Raw genomic sequence first — 20,829 nt, 5'->3', positions numbered from 1 at the left:
AGGTGATAATCTACGAACGTGCGAGGATTTGAGACGCAGGGGTGCGATTGTATTCAGCACTACATTGCAAGTTTGGTCCCAGTCAGAGAGATAGGTGGGCGAGGATGGTTGCAGATCTAGGCACCGATTATAGAATATGCTTAGTCAGCACTAATTTCAGCGCCAATTTTTTTAGGCGCCATATGTAGAATCTCCTCCTGTGTGCTAACTATTCACGGTTAGCCAAACACTATTTAACCAGTCAGCAGCCATTGCTGACTGGTTAAATAGCACTGAATATCAAGGGGAGGTGTGTCTATGTTTTGTATTTCTACTTTCTCTGTCGAGCAGTATTTCCTAGCAATGGCTGGCTTCTTTATTGTAATTCTGCAGAAGATAAGAATAAATATTGTATTGTATAATAATTGTATTTATTATTTAAGGGGGGTGGCTAGGTAAGAAGTATGTGCTTCATTGGTGGCAGTATTTTGGAGGAAGCATTCAAGCTGGGCGTTCCAGCTGAGGAGAAGTCAGAGGAACCATTGACAAAGCTTTACATTTTTGGGGATTGAATTGGAATTTGGAATGCATGGAGTCTTGGCTGCCAGATTAAAAGATGGCTACATTGCATGAAGCAATTTAGAGGTGATGGGTCATAAGAAGTTGACCTAGCAGGAGATTCAGACCTTGTTGGGCATCTTCATTTTCCTTCTTATGTTATTACAATGAAACAAATGTTTTGCAAGAACTGACATGGTTAACTTGTGGGTTGGTGCTGAAGAACCATTTGATGCACGTTCCATATGGGATGAAGGAAAATCTTTAATTGTGGGGCTTATTTCTGGAGCAGCTCCATGAATTCATATGTGGCAGGCTTTAGCATGCATATTCCAGAGTCAGTTCAACCTTCTATAGAGAAACTTGCAATTTACCTTCAATCTAAGATCAATAATGTTCGTGAATTTTATTTTTGTTAACTACTCTGAGTAATGAATTAGGACTAACTGCAAAAAAAATTGGATTCAGGCGATAGGAATACCAGGTGATAGATTCTAGAATAATGTATGTTTTGCCACTTCAACAGTAATTTTACAAATTCTGAGGAGGTGGCAAAGAAGGGATGTTCTTTGGACTTATGTCCATCTTTTTACTTACGAACATACCAACTAATATTTTAAGCTGGCTCATGTATTTCACTAATGCCGTGTAATCCGAAGGATTTATCTGAAGAAATAGCTTTGATTGTATTAACACCAATCCCTAAAAAAGTAGATGCAATCTTACTTAAGGTGAAAATTTTAGACCTATAGCTAGCATCCCTTGAATGGCAAAGCTCTTAGAGGGGTCCTTTTACTAAGCTGTGGGAAAAAGGGCCCTGCAGTAGCAATGGGGGCTGTTTTCTCCATGTACCAGGTCCTTGAGGTTGGTGGCAAGAGCTCCTGTGGTAACCCAGTGGTAACGGGGCAGCTTGAGGCGATGCCAATTAACTCCGGGTTACCGCCATGCTAGAAAGAAATAAAAAATTTCCAGAGAGACAGAATTTGTGCATGCTTGACCAGAACTTCTGTTGCAGCTGCGTTAGGTCGGTGGTAGTTCAGATTTAGTGTGCAGTAAGAACACGCTGGACTTACCGCTTTGTAAAAGACTCTCAGAGTTTGTTGTTAATACCCAATTTTCAGTTTATTTAGAGTAGTCCATGTGTTTTCATTCTTCATAGCATGGATTCTGACCAATGCACATTACAGAAACAATGCTTATTGTTTTAATAAGTGAGATTAGAAGATTCCTAGCTATGGGTAGAGAAGTGTTTTTTTTTTTCACAATTTGATATCTCAACAGCTTTTGACACTATGGATCATGGACTACTTTTGAATAGGTTGTGTGAGATGGGAATAGGAGGATCAGTTCTCAGATGGTTTACTTTATTTTAGGGAATAGGCATTATAACATGGTGGAATTTCAGAAAGTTGGCAATCAAATTGTGGTGTTCCCCAAGGGTCACCCTTGTCACCTCAATCAGTTAATGTCTATATGAGTCATCTAGGAGGGTATTTAAAAATATGGGCATTTTTTTCATTGTCATATGCAGACAATATATTTGTTTTATGTCCTGTTTTAGACTGTTTGGATAATACATTTGCATTGTTGAAGATTGCACCACAGCTAATTTTCTGAAATTAATACTCAAAAAGACAAAATTAGTATGGTTTTGAGACCAACAATGGGTTCTCCTCAGAAGTAATAGCTCTTTTTTCAGGCATTTAATTAAAATTTGAGGTAAAGTCTAGTGTGTTGGGCATAATCGTAGATTCCAAATTGTCATTCAAAAGCCAGACTAATGATTTGGTGAAAAACATTTTCTTCAATTTGTGGAAATTAAGAGCAATTTGATCTTCTTTGAGTCCCTTAGCATTCAGTGCAATAAGCCAAGCAGTTCTAGTACCATTCTTGGATTATTGCAATGCACTACATTGTTCTTTAAATAAACAGTCATTAAAGTGACTTCAACTGCTGCAACATGTGTCTGCTAGACTAATCTTTAACTTGTGAACATTTAGTTTGGCTAGTCTCCTTTTAAATACATTGGTTAAAGTTAAAATTCACAATCCATTTTAAAATTGCTTGCTTGTGAACAAAACTTTTTATGGTCTGAACTCAGAGTCAGTCAGGGGTCTTTTTAGTAAGATGCACTGAAAAGTGGCCTGTGCTAGTGTAGGCGCGTGTTTTGGATGCACGCAGATCCATTTTTCAGCGCACCTGTAAAAAATGCCTCTTTTGGGGGGGGGTGGGGCCAAAAATGGGCATGCGTCAAAATGAAAATTGGCGCATGTCCATTTTGGATCTGAGATCCTTACACCATCCATTCACTTAGCGGTAAGGTATCATGCGTTAACCGAGAGTAATGGTCAGCAAATGTTCAAATGCCGATTACTACCTGCATGCCAGAAAATAAAAAATATTTTTCAGCACACGTAGTGGACACACGTAAAAAATGAAATTACTGCCCGGGCCACACAGTAGCCGGGTGGTAATTCCATAGGCGCCTACGAGGCTTAGTAAAAGGGTCCCCTCAGTGAGCTTTTTAAAATTTTCGGCCAACAGGACTCACTTGAGAAATTTTACAAATGTATCACTTGATTTTCTGTCTCTAAAATCAGTATGGGAACACTTATTAACATTTCAGGGAGCTAAAATATGGAATAGAGTCCATGTTGAAATTAATTTAATTACACCTTACATTCTTTTTTGCAAAGCACTCAAAATATTTATTCTCATTTCAGCGATCTTGACCTATGAATACTTAAATCAGATATATTAAAAAAGTGCACTGTTTGCTTTTCAATGTAATTCAATCCATTTGGGGTTCTTTTTTTATTTATTTTGTAGTCTGTTTTGCACCACAAGATTCAAAGCAGAATAGAAATGACCAAATAGAATAAAATACAACTACTATAAATGGGACCTGAAATTGTTTTCAAATGCCTCTGAGAGCCACTGTTTTGGACTTTTGTTTTTCTAGCAGGCATGGTATGCATGCCCTTTGTTTCAGAACTGGTGTGTTAGAGGTTGGTGCCAGAATATTGTCTTCTTATAATTGTTTCTTGTTTTCATTGCTGGGTGTTCACTTGGCTCCATGGAGAATGATCATATGTTTGGACAATATGGCGTTAGTACAGGCCATCAGTCGCCAACCAGCCTATTGTCCATTTTTGAGATTGTTAGTTTTGCATTGACTGCATTTAAATGTGATGCTGATAACAAGACATGTCCTGGGTTTCACTAATGAAGTTGCTGACGTTGCCATTTCCAGTAGTTTTGCTTCTTGATGATGATCTCAAAATCAGAGGAAACCTCAATTAAAATGACAATGGGGTTGTGGCCATTGCTTCCAGAGTCTTCGGGCACTTGTTGAGGAGTGTCCTGGAAGTAGACATATACATATGCCCAATTTGCACATGTAATTTCATTGAATAACAAGCCAATTAGTGCCAATAATTGGCTTTTTAACAAGCAATTATTGGTGCGAATTGAAATGACTATATACATGCGTAAATTTAGGTGTGTGAATCATGCCTAAATTTTATGCGTGTCCCAGAAAAGGGGGTACAGAAATAGGAGGGTCATGGGCATTTTGGGGTGGAGCATGGGTGTGGATTCATTACATGTGCAATTATAGAATAAGGGGGTTCTGTGCATACATTTAGGTGGGGGCATTTGCACCATGTTTTCATTGGTGCAAGTAGATGCACCTACATTTACACACAACCCCTGTGCTTAAATACTATTCTATCAATTGCACCTAATTTTAGGTGTGGCTTATAGCCTAGTGCTTACATGGTTTTTTTCCATGCTGATTTTTTAGACATGATTTATAGAATTCACCCCATAGAAGGCATATCAAGTTGGTTGGAAGATATCAGTGGGGTAAGAGGATTGATCACTTTTTTAGGCTCAGTTGGTAGTGGACTTTATTGTTTATGCTAAGCTGTAGGCATGTGAAGTGATATGATGGCTATCTCTTTGGTAACTTTGGCAATTTTTTGATAAGGTTGAGGGATTTGGGGAACCTATCACTTTCTTTGTGATATAGAAATTGGTGCAGTTTGGCTGCTCTGAGAATTCAAATGTGATCTACTGGGATTCAGGGCATACAATGGGAGCAGCTTCTGCCTTCACTGTTGCAATTAAAGCATTGTTTAGTACTTCACCTGATGTTCATTCATCTGAAGGCTAATGCCTTTTGTATGGTAAAAGGTGTGGAGCTGATTTATCAAATGAAGTGTAATTTACTGATGGTGAGATGTTATTTCCCTTTGTACATCTTGTGTGGCCCCATCTTATTCCCAGGCATGTGCTGAGGGATACACAATAAAAAAAAGAGGAATGAGGGACCAAAGCATTCAATAAATCACAAACAACCGCATCAAAATAATAATAATAATATCATGAAATATACTGAAAGCTCTCAATAAATTTCTAACAACACTAACCAATAGTGGAGTACAAAGCCTCAGAATCTGTTAAACTGTGCTTAAGGTGAAAATCTTGAAAGTCTGTTTCTGTAATATAAATGTTAAATTAACCTCCTGATTTCCTACTACTAATCATTTTTATAGTGCTGCTAGACATATGCAAAGCTGTACACATCACATGCAGGTACGTTCTCTGTCACTAGTGGGCTCATAATCTAAGTTTTGTACCTGGGACAATGGAGGGTTAAGGGGGAGCTTAGCTCGAGTTATCTGCAGAAAGACCCATAGGAATAAAATGGTCCCTGGTGCAGATAACTTGAGCTAAGCTTTAGTAAAAGACTCCATAAGTAACTTGCTCAAAGTTACAAGGAACTGCAGCAGGCATTGAGCCCAGTTGCCTAGGATGTCAGTACCCTGTGCTAATCGTTAGGCTACCCCTCCAATCCCAACAGCCAATTTAATATTTTCAGTAATATCAAAATTAAAATGATCTTAGTTTTTACCTCACATTCTTTCACATATTCATGAATTCTCAGTGCATACCAAATATTGTAATACTAATTTGACTTCCTTGGATCATCCTGTAATTCACCACTATTATTCTGCCCTGCATAAAACAAACTGTATTCACTGATGCTGAGCTTATGCCTCCTGCAGCAGATGTTTGTCTGGTTAGTTAACAAAGATTCCTGTATGAGAGAATAGAATTGCTGTTTTTCTTCATAAGGAACCCTATTTAAACCATTATATTTTAAAAATGTGGTTGAGAACAATGAAAAACAAGTTATTCTTCAATTCACTGCAATACATCATATTGAGAAACTTGAAAGTTTACCTATTGTCCCCAGAGGCTGTCTCAATACAGAAAATAATTTAAAAATATATCTTGTTTTCTTTATAATATTCCTGTTGCATGCTCTCTACTACCCACAAGCAGCATGCTGTTAATATCTTATGGGGCTTCTACAAAGTGTAACAGTTTAAATGGCAAGCCCTAAATGGGGTGAGGTTGCCAGTGCCACTCTTGGCCATCCCAAGGCAGTGAAGGGCTACGCGACTTAGGGCACCTTTTACAAAGCGGCAGGAAACCCAACATGGGCGTACCACTCGCTAAAGAGGAAGTACCGCTGGGCTACCACAGCAGCCCAGTGGTAACTCCCACCCACAGCGTGCCATCATATCCGGCACCACAAGAATATATTTAGGGGCCTTTTTATTAAGCCGCGGAGGCACCTACACATAGTAAGTGATGGCAGAAAAAGACCTGTACGGTCCATCCAGTCTGCCCAACAAGATAAACTCATTTGTGCTACTTTATATGTATACCTACACATGCCCAATATGCGTCAATTTTGAGTTACCATCCGGTTACCGCGTGGGCCTTGCAGTAATTTCATTTTTGACACGCATTTGCATTGCCGCGCTAGAAAATATTTTTATTTTCTGGCGCATGGGCAGTAATCAGCATTTTATGCACATAGACCATTGCCGCCCGGTTACCGCGTGAGACCTTACCACTATGTCAATAGCTGGCAGTAAGCTCTCAGACCCAAAATGGATGCACAGCAATTTTCATTTTGCTACATGTCCATTTTCAGCAAATATTTATAGAAGGCATTTTTTACAGGTGCATTGAAAAATGATTTTGCGCACGTCCAAAACATGCATCTACACTATCGCAAGCAATTTTTTAGTGCACCTTTGTAAAAGGGCCCCATACTTTTGTTGCGCTGATGTGTACCTGGCGGTAATCAGACAGTATCATGTGCTGCCCGATTACCGCAGGGTTAGCATGGGATCCCTTACCACCATCTCAATGGGTAGTGATAAGGGCTCTCACCCAAAATGGCCATGTGGCAAGTGCTTCACTTGCCGTACAGCCATTTCTTTTAAAAAAAGAAAGACCTACTTTTTACTCACTGCAGTAAAAGGGGGTCTTGGCGCATGTAAAAGACACACGCCGAAGCCAGTGCAGACCCCCTTTTGCTGCAGCTTGGTAAAAGTGGCCCTAAGTAACACTATAAGGAACTGCTGTTGGATGTGAACTTGAACCCTCTGGTTCCTAGCCTGCTGGTCTAACCATTAGGCTACTCCTCCACCCCTTCCTGTTGTACATATGAAGGATACCTATGTTGAAATTCCAAGAATGCAACTATTTTATCCCTATTTTTAAAGGCAACATAGATGCCTATCCTGCTTATTTTCGAAAGAGAAAAACGCCTATAGTGCGACCAAAATCGGGAGATAGACGTTTATCTCTTAAAGACGCCTAAATCGGTATAATCGAAAGCCAATTTTGTGCGTTTCAAACTGCACTCCGTCGCGGAAAAGAATAAAGTTGACGGAGGCGTGTCGGAGGCGGAACTGGAGAGTGGTTATCAGCCGAGGAGAGATGGGCGTCTTTAGCTGATAATCGGAAAAAAAAGGCGTTTTTACCGTGATTTTGGGGTCACTTTTTTTTTTACCCTTTTTTTTTCACGAACAAGTCCCAAAAAAGTGCTCCAACTGCCCAGATGACCACTGGAGGGAATCAGGGATGACCTCCCCGGACTCCCCCAGTGGTCACTAACCCCCTCCCACCAAAAAAAACCCCACTTTACAAACTTTTTTTCCAGCCTCTATGCCAGCCTCAAATGCTGTACCCACCTCCATGACAGCAGAATGTGTTCGATCCTCTCACAGCCTTTCCCTGGGTCAGATGTGGCTCTCGGGTGCAGTACAGGGTCACATCAGCATTGCATTGTCTTGGGTGTAGGGTATTGGGCTCCATGATTTCATTAGCTTGTGTTACAGTCTCACAATGTTGGTAGTTGGTAGGCTCTACTCCCATGGTGTTTTTACCCCTGCCTACTGGGTCAGAGTGTGCCCTGTTGTAGTCCATGCGGTAGTGGCCATTTTTGTAAGCCAGTTTTAGTTCCCTTTCCTGTGTTAGCCACGTTAGACAACTTAGTTCTTCCCTTGAATGTGGCTGAAAGAGGGCATTGTACAGCATTCTGCCAGCTCTGACCTACTGCTAATCTCAGTACCAGGGGGACTCGTTGCCAGTGGGCCACAACCTCTGATCTGCAGTTAACTGTGAGTAAACACAGTTTATTCCAATAAAGGACGTTTTCGGAGAGATTAGTCTTCAGGTGTCAACTGGTGTGCCAATGTTATACAGCAGCAACAAGTCCTAGAGGCCTGCGTGTATGCAGGTCCCTGGAGCACTTTTAGTGGGTACCGCAGTGCACTTCAGACAGGTGGCCCCAGGCCCATCCCCCCCCCCAGCTGTAACACTTGTGCTGGTAAATGGGAGGTCTCCAAAACCCACTGTACCCACATGTAGGTGCCCCCTTCACCCCTAAGAGCTATGGTAGTGTTGTACATTTGTGGGTAGTGGGTTTTGGGGGAGGGGGGTTGGGAGCTCAGCACCCGTGGTAAGGGAGCTATGCATGTGGGAGCTTTTTCTGAAGTCCACCGCACTGACCTAGGGTGCCCAGTTGGTGTCCTGGCATATCAGGGGGGCCAGTGTACTACCAATCCTGGCCCCTCCCATGACCAAATTGCTCGGATTAGGACGTTTTTGAGTGGGCGTTTTTAGTTTCCATTATCGCTAAAAAAAACAAACGCCCAGCTCAAAAACGTCCATTTTTTCGAAAATACGGTTCGGCCCGCCCCTTCACGGACCCGTTCTCGGAGATAAATGCTCATGGAGATAGGCGCTTCTGTTCGATTATGCCCCTCCATGTGTCTGCATACAATGGGCACCCAGATCCAGCCTCAGTATCATGTCAGTTCAAATGCACAAATTTACTCTTACATAGTAGATGATGGCAGACAACCACTTGAATTGTCCATCCAGTCTGCCCAACAGTCACACTCATTATCAATTTATGATTGAACCAACAATGAATGTGGTATAAAATATTTGATCTTGGGCTTTCTTTGCCATTTCTGGAACAAAAACTAAAGTCCAAAAATGGTGTAAATGTGTGTATGTATCCAGATGCGTACCCAAATATTTTAATAAAGCATGCATACACACTGCAACTCCATTTCCATTCCAACCAAACTGTGCCCCTTAGAATACCTATGCGTATTCTGTTTTGGCTCAGTACTAGTGGTTAGTTTCTGAGTGAAATCATTACCTATACTAAAATAGAAAGGTGTTTGAAGGTAATGCTTACAGTAATGGCATGTGGCTCCCATGTAGCCTGTATTTGTACAGTTGCAGTAGAACGTGGTCCAGGACTGTGAGCATTCTCCTCCATGTTCACAGTAGTTAGGTAGGCACCTAAAGGAACACGAAGAAGGTAATATTATCTTACCAAATACACATCTTCATTCAAGTAGCTTGAAAGGCTTGTTTACAATGTGGCGGTAATAATTACTGCAGAGGATAGCATTTCTCTCTTGTTTTAAAGTATATGATTAACTTAGTAATTACATTTTCAGACACTATTCTATGAGTGCTTGCATTTGTTCAGCATTTTTTACTCGCACAGTAAATATAATGAAGTCAATCAAGAAAATATGGAATACGAGTCAGATTCATCCAGAAGCAACAATAATTTCTGCTTAGTACAATGAGGGTAATTTTCAAAACCATACTCCAAAATAGAAAAGGACTTTCTGAAATGTCCACACTTTGGTGCTCGTTTCCGAAGCATATAAACATTTCAAAAGGCCAAAGTGGATGTCCATATGCTTGAAAGGATCAAATCCTGATTTTGTAATGGCATAATAGGGACGTCCGAAACTGCAATACACTCAAACTGCAAGGGGGCCTGATCTGGGCATGTTTTCAGTGAGATTGGGAAGGGCCTGAAATCTGGATGTCCAGCAGTGATTACTGAAGGGGAAGAAACATCTATGTCTAAAAAGAAGGATGCCCTTATTTAGGAACAGATTCCAGAAAGGTGTTCTGATTGAGCAGCTGACTACTGAAGAGATTAATGCATGACACCTCCTTAATCCCCCAGTGGTTTCTGTCCCCCTCCCCTTTCTCTGAAACTGAAACAGGTATTCAGTGGCGTTCCTAGGCTGGCTGACACCCGGGGCGGATCGCCGATGCGCTCCCCCCGGGTGCAGCCCCACCCAACCCGGCAAAATTACACCCCCCCCCGGGTGCATTTTTACCTGCTGGGGGGGTGCCGCGCACCTGTCGGCTCCGAGTCCACTCGTTCCCTGCTGCTCCCTCTGCCCCAGAACAGGAAGTAATCTGTTCCGCGCAGAGGGAGCAGCAGGGAGGGAATGAGCGGACTCGGCCAACAGGCGCGCGGCACCTCCCCCCCAGCGGCGTGCACCCGGGGTGGACCGCCCCCACCCCCCCCCCCTTGGTAAACCACTGCAGGTATTATGGGCTTTCTTAACAAAACAACAAGCAGGTCTAAGGAGTAGCATCATGGTTAGTGCAGTGGACTGTAAACCAAGAGACCCAGGTTCAGATCCTTGGCTGTCTTCAAGTCTAGGCTTAAAGCCCACCTCTTTGCTACTGCTTTTGACTCCTAACCATGACTCTCTTACTCAACACCCTCACTTATCACCCCTACCACTGCAATTTCCCCACCCCTAGCTGTCTGTTTGTCTGTTCAATTTAGATTGTAAGCTCTGTTGAGCAGGGACTGTCTTTTCATGTTAATTTGTACAGTGCTGCGTAAGTCTAGCAGCGCTATAGAAATGTTTAATAGTAGTAGTAGTAGTAGCAGATCCCACTTCAGCTCTTTTTTTTTTAATTGTGAGCCCTCCAGAAACAGAAAAATACCTACAGTACCTAAACATATAAGACACCTGTAAGCCTGAAGGCTATTGAAAATGGTGTACATTCAGATACAGTAGGTATTTTTTCTGTTCATGGAGGGCTCATAATTACAAAAACAAAGATTTGAACCTGGGTCCCATGGTTTACAGTCCACTGCACTAACCATTAGGCTGACCCTCTGCTCTTCAGAGACATCTCTGTGGTGATTTTCTAAGAATGCTGCTGCACACAGACTTCCATCTCCCTTGTTTCTCACCACCTAAAATTAGATGTTTCATTTTGTAAAAAGGATGATCTTGCTGGATATTTCCAGCAAATGGACGTCCATTTCATGTATTTTCAAACAGGCTGTATCCTGTTTGAAAATACATGTGAGATGGGCATCCATTTGGGACATTCTGACTTGGATGTCCTTTCAGAAATGCTCCTCCACATGTAGGTAAAAGTGCAAGCAAACTGCAACACCAGATCTACATTTATCCACATTTGAGATAGGCATTACTGACAAGAGGGTTTGTGGTAGGAACCAAATCAATTCACATACTTTTATATTTCTAGATATGCTCATATTTATCTTGTTGAATAAGTATCCAAACAGAAAGAAGGTTCAAGTCTGTATTCATAACATTTTCTCCAGCAATGTCTAAGGTAAAAACCACATAGTTACATGAGTTACATAGTAGATGACGGCAGAAAAAGACCTACATGGTCCATCCAGTCTGCCCAACAAGATAACTCATATGTGCCACTTTTTGTGTATACCTTACCTTGACTGTACCTGTCTTTTTCAGGGCACAGACCGTATAAGTCTGCCCAGCACTATCCCCGCCCCCCAACCACCAGCCCCGGCACAGACTGTATAAGTCTGCCCAGCACTATTCCCGCCTCCCAACCACCAGCCCCTCCTCCCACCACCGGCTCTGGCACAGATCGTATAAGTCTGCTCAGCACTATCCCCGCCTCACACTACCGGCTCTTGCCACCCAATCTCGGCTAAGCTCCTGAGGATCCATTCCTTCTGAACAGGATTCCTTTATGTTTATCCCACGCATGTTTGAATTCCGTTACCATTTTCATCTCCACCACCTCCCGCGGGATGGCATTCCAAGCATCCACTACTCTCTCTGTGAAAAAATGCTTCCTGACATTTTTCTTGAGTCTGCCCCCCTTCAATCTCATTTCATGTCCTCTCATTCTACTGCCTTTGCATCTGCGGAAAAGGTTCGTTTGTAGATTAATACCTTTCAAATATTTGAACGTCTGTATCATATCACCCCTGTTTCTCCTTTCCTCCAGAGTATACATGTTCAGGTCAGCAAGTCTCTCCTCATACGTCTTGTAACGCAAATCCCATACCATTCTCGTAGCTTTTCTTTGCACCGCTTCAATTCTTTTTACATCCTTAGCAAGATACGGCCTCCGAAACTGAACACAATACTATAGGTGGGGCCTCACCAACAACTTATAAAGGGGCATCAACACCCCCTTTTTTCTGCTGGTCACACCTCTCTCTATACAGCCTAACAACCTTCTAGCTACGGCCACCGCCTTGTCACACTTTCGTCGCCTTTAAATCCTCACATACTATCACCCCAAGATGTATGTTTTTACTTTCTAATTTAATAGAGTGGGGGAGTGGCCTAATGGTTAGTGTAGCAGGCTGCGGACCTGGGAAACTGTGTTCCATTCCTGCTGCTGCCTGATGGTTGGCAGTGGGTTGAGATCCTGGGGAACCAGTTTCAATTCCCTCTGCAGCTCCATGTGACCCTGGGCAAATCAATTATCTTTCTGTTGGCCCAGGTACCAGGGGCATAGCCAGACTTCGGTGGGAGGGGGGTCCAGAGCCCGAGGTGAGGGGGCACATTTTAGCCCCCCCCCCCCAGTGCCATCAACCCCCCCCCCCCCCGCCATTGCCGACTTTGCCCCCCCTGCCACCGACCCTCTCACCCCCCTCCCGCCGCCAACCCGCCGTCAACTACCTTTGCTGGCGGGGGAGCTCAACCCCCGCCAACCGAGGCCCTCTTCTCGCAAAAGGCTTCCTTCTTTGTATGTGCAGGACGTCATAAACAGAAGGAAGCCTTTTGCGAGAAGAAGAGGACCTTGACTGGCGGGGGTTGGGGTCCCCTGCCAGCAAAGGCAGGCGACAGTGGGTTGGCGGCGGGGTGGGGTTGGGCGGGTCATCAGCAGGGAGTTCCAGGGCCAAATCTACGGGGGCCCAGGCCCCCCTGGCCCCACGTAGCTATGTCACTGCCAGGTACAACAGTAGTACAACATACTACTTAGACTGTGAGCTCACTAGGAACAGACCCAATACCTGTAAAATGAAACTGTAAACTGCTTAGGTCTAAGTAGTATATAAATACCTAAATGAATGAATTCAAAGTCTTTGAATAAAAGGAAACTACTGACCTTGCGGATATAGTCAAATGAAAACTGGTTTTAATATGAGTAGTAACAATTACAGCACTTAATAAAATATTAGCTAATGTTGAAAGGAATGTGTTCATAGAAATAAAATTATGTACTGCTTTGACCATATAGATAAAACAAATTTTAAGCACAAAATTGATTTTCATGATTGTGAGTACTTTGAGATCTCAACTACCAAAATCATTTTTCAAGCTCTTCAGAACAGGAGACATTTCCCCTGGCCACTAAACTTGGGCTGAAAATTGGCAGATAGCCAGTTATATCGGCTGCTATAACCAATTATCCATTAGCTGCTAACTGGCAATATTCAGCAGAGGATAGCTAGCTATTCCCTACTGAATATTGCCAGATATTCGATTATGGGGCATTTAACCTGCCAGGTACCGATCCTGGCAGAATAAATGCTTTTCAATATTGGGGGGGGGGGGGGGGGGGGTATGTGTCTACTATTTCCTTTCCATTTTCATCTAATGTGAATAACAGTCTTTATAATGCAAACAATCCCAAAATCCTCAGAAATGAGCACAATTCCCCCCCCCCCAAAAAAAACACACCACACACACACATGCACATTACAAAGATCTGTTATGTTGAATAAGTTTTAAATTATATTATTTATTAAAATTTTGGAGGAAAAAGACATCAGAATTTTGCCATAAGAAAACTCATGGTATTTATTATAATCACAGGTTAAAACACCTCCATTGTTTTAATTAATATTCAAACCTTACTCTTCAAGACTTCACATATACAGAAAAATTATCGATTATGCAGATAGACACTTATCTGAATTCCTCCCTCCCAATATCTCAATCAGATACAAATTCATCTTAACCATAAAAGCCCACACTGAAGAGTCCAGGCTTTGTTTGGGATCAGATAGAATGATCTAAGAGGTAGATTTAGTAAATTACACTTAAAAATAGGTGCCTTGATACAAGCATGGATTCTATAATGGAAATTCCATGTGCAACTGCCGTTATAGAATACTAACTTAACTCTACATTCTCACGCCTATCTTTAAGTATGAGCAAAAGGCTGGTGTAAATGCTCATGCCTACTTACTAGCATTTAGGTTCTTAAATGCAAGCATTCTATAAGACTGCATCTAAATGCTGGGCCCTGACTCATCCATGCCCCTCCGATGGCTACACTCTTTTAGAAGATGCAAGCTATCAAAGTTAGGTGTGCTGTTTATAGCAACTACCACAAGGCTGCTGTTAGAGGCTGAAGCAGTCATTTTACAATAGCTACCACATCAGGCAGAAGCAAGTGAGAATTCCTTCTGTCCATATGAACCCAGTGGACCACCAGGTGTTTACAAGTTAGCCAGGGAGGGCCTACAGGGTTGGGGTGGGCAGGGAGGCCTTGGTCAGCCCTTAAATATATGCAGGGAGGAGGGATCAGGGTCACGAGGGAAGGAGGGGGATATGGAGGGGCCAAAGGCATCTTATGCAGATCCTGGCCAATATTCAACCAGGGCCTGCATAAGCCCCAGCAGCTTCCTTAAAATTACTTAGCCCCACATATTCAATGTTGGTACCCATATTTCGCCTGACATTGAATATCCAGGGCTAAATCTGCCCATGGTAGTCATTGTTTTAAAAAATGCTGACCGCCGCGTGCTGAATATCAGCCGGAGGGGGTATATCTAATACCCTTTTCATGTACTTTAAGGAAGAAAGAGCAGTTTTAAGAAATTTGGCTGTAAATATAAAAATTAAAATAAAGGTCACAGATAAAGGAGAACCGGTAGTTATGCAAGACCATAGGGATTATTGCAAATAAATGTACACTTCTTAATTAGGTGACATTCATAATTTAATTTAAAACACTTAGGCTTTAGGTGGTATACAAAATTTTTAGATAAATAAATAATTATAAAAAGTTGAAATGTGGTCTGACTAGTTACTATTATGCATTAACAGTATTAATATGTACCAATGCAGTAAGACATGTTAGCAACTAGCTACAGGATTTTCAGACAAAAAAGTATAAACATTTGAAAATTATTAACGATATAGTGAACATACACATTTATGCCTACTCATTTGTTCAGAATAAAAATATGCATGGGATTCTGAAAATTCAAAAACATGCCTGCAGTTCCAAATCGCATTCTAACCCCACTCCAAGAAATGTTACCAGCTACAGTGGATAAAAGGACAAACAAAATAGCACTGCAGAAGTTCCTGTACCCCATAAAGGATATACAAATTATAAAGAGCCATCTGGACCAAGTCCCAGCCAGTAGAAATAATCTGGGACCCAATCTGCTATTTCCAATGGGACTTTGTAGGTTTTGAGAGGCAGTGGGTATAGGTTTGGTGGGAGATGGGGAAGGGGATGGGAGTAAAAGGGGGAATGAGTATTGTTTTCATAATTTAATTGTGGTATGGAGAAGGACATTGCCTCTCAGGGGAAGGAAAATCATGGGGGGTGGTGCTGGGAGAGGTTTAGGCAGGAGAAGGAATAGTGAGGTGCAGAAGAGAAGGCACCCGGTACTTTCTGCTTGCTGTGATTTCCCGCCCTTCCTCCCATTATCAAGTGTTCTGTTTAGCAGTAGTCACAGTGGAGTATAAGGGTATCAGGTTACCTAAACCAAGAATTACATTTGGGGGGCTAAGGAGCCCCAGAGTCAGTGTGTTGCGGCAAATCACAGTGGTTGTTTTAGGAATGCTTTGGCCTAGTGAGGTCCTTGTCCAGTTCTGTAGATGTCAGCTAGCAATATGATGAGGATGGAGCCAACAGCCTTGGACATTGTTGTAGAAGACAACACCCCTCCCAGCAACCAATATGGTAGTGAGGGGGTGGGGGGGGGGTATCAGCAAATGAACTCAACATTTGTGACTGCTGGATTGACTTGGGTACACACCATCCCATCTGTTCGTTGAATGTTGTTAATCTAACTTTGCTAATAAAGCTGTGGCCAGGAAGTTGCCACTTAAAGGGACTGATGACTCTTTTGTTGTTGTGGGAGGGGTGCCGTATTAAGGAATGGTAGCCTCTGGTGAAAGGGATGGGAGTGGTCAGGTACAGCAGGGACACACAATTCTGGCTTCCAGAGTTATAAAAATTCTAATTTTTGAGGGTACCTGTATATAATAAATGTAAACTCCTGTGATTGTAACACAGAAAAGCAGTATAGTTTATAGTTTATTGGTACTTGCTAAACCACTCTAACTGGCAGGCACAGCAGAGCAGTGTACAAACTAAATATATTTTAAGGGAAAAAAATGAAAGTAACTGCAATTTAAATAGGAAAGTAAACCATGCACGCAGGAAATTGTGAGAGAGAATGAGGGAGAGGATCAGAATACAAGCTAGAGTGCAGGGAAGGAGACTAAGTTCCATCTGGTGATCCCATTAGGTCTGCACCTCAATAAGCCCATCCGAAAAGTCAGGTCTTTAATTCAGCTCTAAAACTCTTAAACAGAAGGTTGCTGTGAATAAAGAGGGTAAATCCATTCCAAGTATACGGTGAAAGAAAGAAAGAAAAAGGCAATGCGTCTAGGAGACTCCAATTGAGCAGACTTTGGACTTTGTAGGACAAGATGATGATCATTTAATGAGTGGAGAACCCTAGTAGGTAAGTATATAATCGTGAGATAGGATAAATTATCAGGGGCACCCAGCCTAAAAGCCTTGAAGGTTAATGTTGCTACCTTATGGATGATCCGCTCTTCTATAAGTAGCCAATGGCGCTTTTTCAGTAAGTGAGTTATGTGATTATTGTGATGTGCATGGCAGAGCAGCCTGATAGCTGTATTATGGAGGGTCTGTACTTTCTTTAATGTGGTGCATGGAAGACCGGCGTAGAAGAAATTGCAAATAATCAAGATGGGATAAAAAAAATGAGGGGCTAAGCCCGTGAAATGCATTGAGATGAAAAAAATGGCGGATGGCCCGTAGTTGGTGGAAGATGAGGAAACTAACCATGGACAAGTGTGATATCTTGGGTAAGAATGAGAGTGAAGAGTTGAGAATATTTCGTAGGTAGCGAAAACTTGTCACTGGGATGACCCATTACCCTTTACTTCCTTTAGTCTATAGAAATGTTTTTGAGAATTACTTTTATTTTATTTTTTTTTTTTGGGGGGGGGGGGAATTCTATAAAGGCATCCAGTGTTAGGTGCCGGGAAGATCCACACTAAACTAGTGCTGTGCAAAGGAAGCTCTGCATGGAGCTCTTTTTATAGAATACTATCTTATCTTATAGAATACTTATCTCATGTCTAACATTGGGTGCCACACTTACACTTGCTGAAACCTGGTGTAAATGCTAGCGCACAACTAATGGCAGTTGGGGGTGTAAATGATCCTACTCTATAACACCGTGCCTAATTTCTGAGAAAGCCCCTGACCTGCCCTTGGCTACGTCCCCTTTTGAGCCGCAGACTATAACATTTAGTGTACATTTTATAGAATAGGGCACAGGGTAGATCCACACGGAAATCAAATGAGTGCCAATTAACTCCAATTATTAATTAAGGCTCATTAACTTATTAGTTTGCACACGGATCTGGGATCCATGCCCAAATTTTGGCAATGCATATAGAATCCAGGGGTTTATATATGGGGAAACAATTTAAAATACAGTTCCATTTTCTTCTGTGAAATTTCAGTGCATCTTTCAAGGACACTTAAGTCACACTGATTGAATTCAATTAGTAAATTTGGTTGCATGCCTTAAAAGCAGTGTTTCTCAATTCAGTCCTGGAGTACTCAAACCAGTTTGATTTTCAGGATATCCAAAATTAATATGCATGAAATAGGTTTACACTAACTGCCTCTATTGCAGGCAAATCTATCTTGTGTATATTTTTTGTGGATATCCTGAAAATCAGACTGCCTGGGATGGTATTCCAGGAAGGGCTTGATACAAACTGCTTTAAAGAATTTCCATTTAGAATGAAATTTCCTTTCCATGAACACAGAAAGCTTTCAGTGAATCTCTTTTCTGTAAGGATACTTGAAAATATTTAACATGTTGACTGCACAATAATGGATCGTTTAGACCAGAAACAATAAAGTACAGCTCAAGTATTTCTCATACAGAATCAATAAAATGCTTTTAAGTGTACGTGCATGTGCCGCTGATATGTAACTAACAACCACATTATTGGACTAGAAATAATCAAAAACTAATCTAAAAGATGTAATCTAAGCCAGGGTGCATGGCTTTTAGCAGTGTAAAAGAACAGACATCATATTGCCACTTTCTGCATATTCCATTTATTAAAGGATCATTGATTGTGCTAAATAATATCCATACAAACATGTTAGATTATAGACAAAGAAGCAAATTTGGAATGCTTTCAACTAATTCATTGACATAAAGTGGAATACAATGATGAGACTGGTGCATTAGCTGATCTAGACACAGGGCCCGATATTCAGACCGCGGGAGTTAGCCAGGCTGCCTCCTGCAGTTGGCTCTGAGCCCGGATATTCAATGCTGGGCCATTTCCCATGACAGGCATTGAATATCCAGTTCATTTTTGGCTGGTTTAAACATTCAGTGCTGGCTGTTTAGGTTTAAACCAGCCAAACATGTAACTGCTATTTTGATAGACTAATCTGACTGTTAAACTTAGCTGGAGATGCACTGAATATTAGCGGATAGCCAATTATATTGCATGATATAACTGGTTATCCACTAAGCGCTAACTGGCAATATTCAGCGGGAGATAACCAGCGATCTCCCGCTGAATATTGCTGGATAACCGGTTACGTGCCATTTAACTAGCCAGGAACCGCTTCTGGCCGGTTAAATGGTTTTAAACATTGGGCGAACAGAGTGAAAAAAATATCAGCAAATAATTTGCGGGTGGATTAAGAATGGATTAACAATGTTAGGGGCATTTTTAACTAAAGTGCTCTAAAATCTGGGCTTAACTTTTTGTCACACAGGATTTTAATGCACGTTAAGCCCAGGTTTAATACTGCACCTTTTGGGAGAGTTTCCTTATTTTTATATTGTTGGTCATGCATTAACATTACCATTAGTGCATAGTGGCTGCAGAGTATTAACATGGAAGCATTTACCACCTCCTATTTAGAAAGTGCTAAGTGGTCCCAAATTAACAATGCAATAGCCAGTTAGCACACAGTAAATATACCCCCTTGTTTACTAAGCCGTGCTACTGGTTGTCGGATGGCATTGCCAACACAGCCCATTCAAAGTGAATGGGCTCTGTCGGCATTAGCACATGACAGCCATTAGCGTGGCTTAGTAAACAAGGGGGATAATGTGCTTGCTGTTTAATGCTTTCATGCCCACTCTCTGCCCAAGTTTTCAGGGGTGGTGTATGGGAAGAAAAGTTCTAAAATATTAAGCAACATGTGGCTCGATGTGCAGAAACAGGGAAACGTTTGCATCAGGTCACATCTTTGGATGAATGGAGCTATGAGAGTACTAGCGCCTAAATTATGATGATCACAGAATTTTACTATGGCAATTTTAACATGGTCAAATCAGAGCCCATTCATTTAGTGTGCATAGGTGGAAGATTAAGGCTTGATGAGAGTTGCTGTTCAACATGCCTCTCAGCCAATGAAATTAGTCCCTAAGGCTCTGAGCAGACTATCTGGCTTTGTGTTTGTATTGACTACTGGATCCTTGGAACAGTTAACTATGTGGCAACTTTGTTCCCTATCTGCCCTCCTAGAATGAGGATGGTTTGCTTAGTTATGGTATAGAGGCTGGTGTCAATACGTATGACCACCATAGCAGTTACTATTCAAGCTATGCTCAGGGAACAATGCTTAGAATTTAGAACCCAGTTGTTATGTTTATTATACTTAATATATTGCTGAACTACAAAGTATAAAATGGTTTACATTTCTAAAAACACAAAACATCAAAATTAGCTATATTAAAGAACACTATAAAATAACGACCATGGGACACTCAATGAAATTACCTTTAAAATAAATAGGAGGAAATATTTTTTTCATGCAAACGATAATTAAACTCTGAAACTCGTTTCAGAGGATATGGTAACAACGGTTAGCATACCTGGGTTTAAAAAACGGTTTGGACAAGTTCCTGGACTAAAAGTCCATAGTCTGTTATTGAGATAGACATGGGGAAATCGCTTGCCCCGGGATTGGTAGCATAGAATCTTGCTATTATTTGAGATTCTTCCAGGTACTTATGACCTGGATTGGCCACTGTTGGAAACAGAATACTGGACTAGATGTGCTGGTGGCAGGGGTCATTTTTCCACGTGCCATGGCCCTTTTTACCGAAGTAGGTATAAAGACCCCAGGCAAACATGGCCATGTGCTAAAAGAACTCTTACCGCATGGCCATGTGACGGTGAGCACTTACTGCCACCCACTGAGGTGGCAATAAGCGCTCCCGTGCTAACCCAGCGGTAACTGGGCAGCACATGGCAATGCCCAATTACTGCTGGGATATTTTCATGCAAGCCATTTCTGGGGGGTTTTCTTTTTCCTTCAGAAATGGTGCACGCTCGGGGTGGGATTACCGCCAGTGGCTGCATTGGGCCGACGGTAGTTCCAAAAGAGTGAGTGGCAAGCTGCGTTGGGCGTACCGCCATTCTATAAAAGGGCCCCCGGTGTGGTACTTCTAATTTATAAGCATGGAACGAGCACAAAGTTGTAGTTGAAATATGTTTAGTTATCAAAGTCCTCAGATATGATGATGGCCTATGTAATATACAACAGGAACCAACTTCA

The 20,829-nt window shown here is 41.8% G+C and overlaps 1 protein-coding gene across 1 annotated transcript in view; it reads right to left on the bottom strand.

Annotated features, from left to right (window-relative positions):
* The window catches only part of LOC115463266 (contactin-associated protein-like 4), a 1,024,538-nt gene that overhangs the window by 476,004 nt on the left and 527,705 nt on the right, over window positions 1–20,829 (bottom strand). Inside the window, 1 exon segment of the mRNA XM_030193620.1 lies at window positions 9,119–9,225. Coding sequence (XP_030049480.1) covers window positions 9,119–9,225 — 107 coding nt within the window.

The sequence above is a fragment of the Microcaecilia unicolor genome, chromosome 2 (assembly GCF_901765095.1).
Source record: "Microcaecilia unicolor chromosome 2, aMicUni1.1, whole genome shotgun sequence".
Lineage (NCBI taxonomy): Eukaryota > Metazoa > Chordata > Amphibia > Gymnophiona > Siphonopidae > Microcaecilia > Microcaecilia unicolor.
The sequence above is the reverse complement of the archived record's forward strand: the minus strand, read 5'-3'. Positions and strand labels throughout refer to the sequence as shown.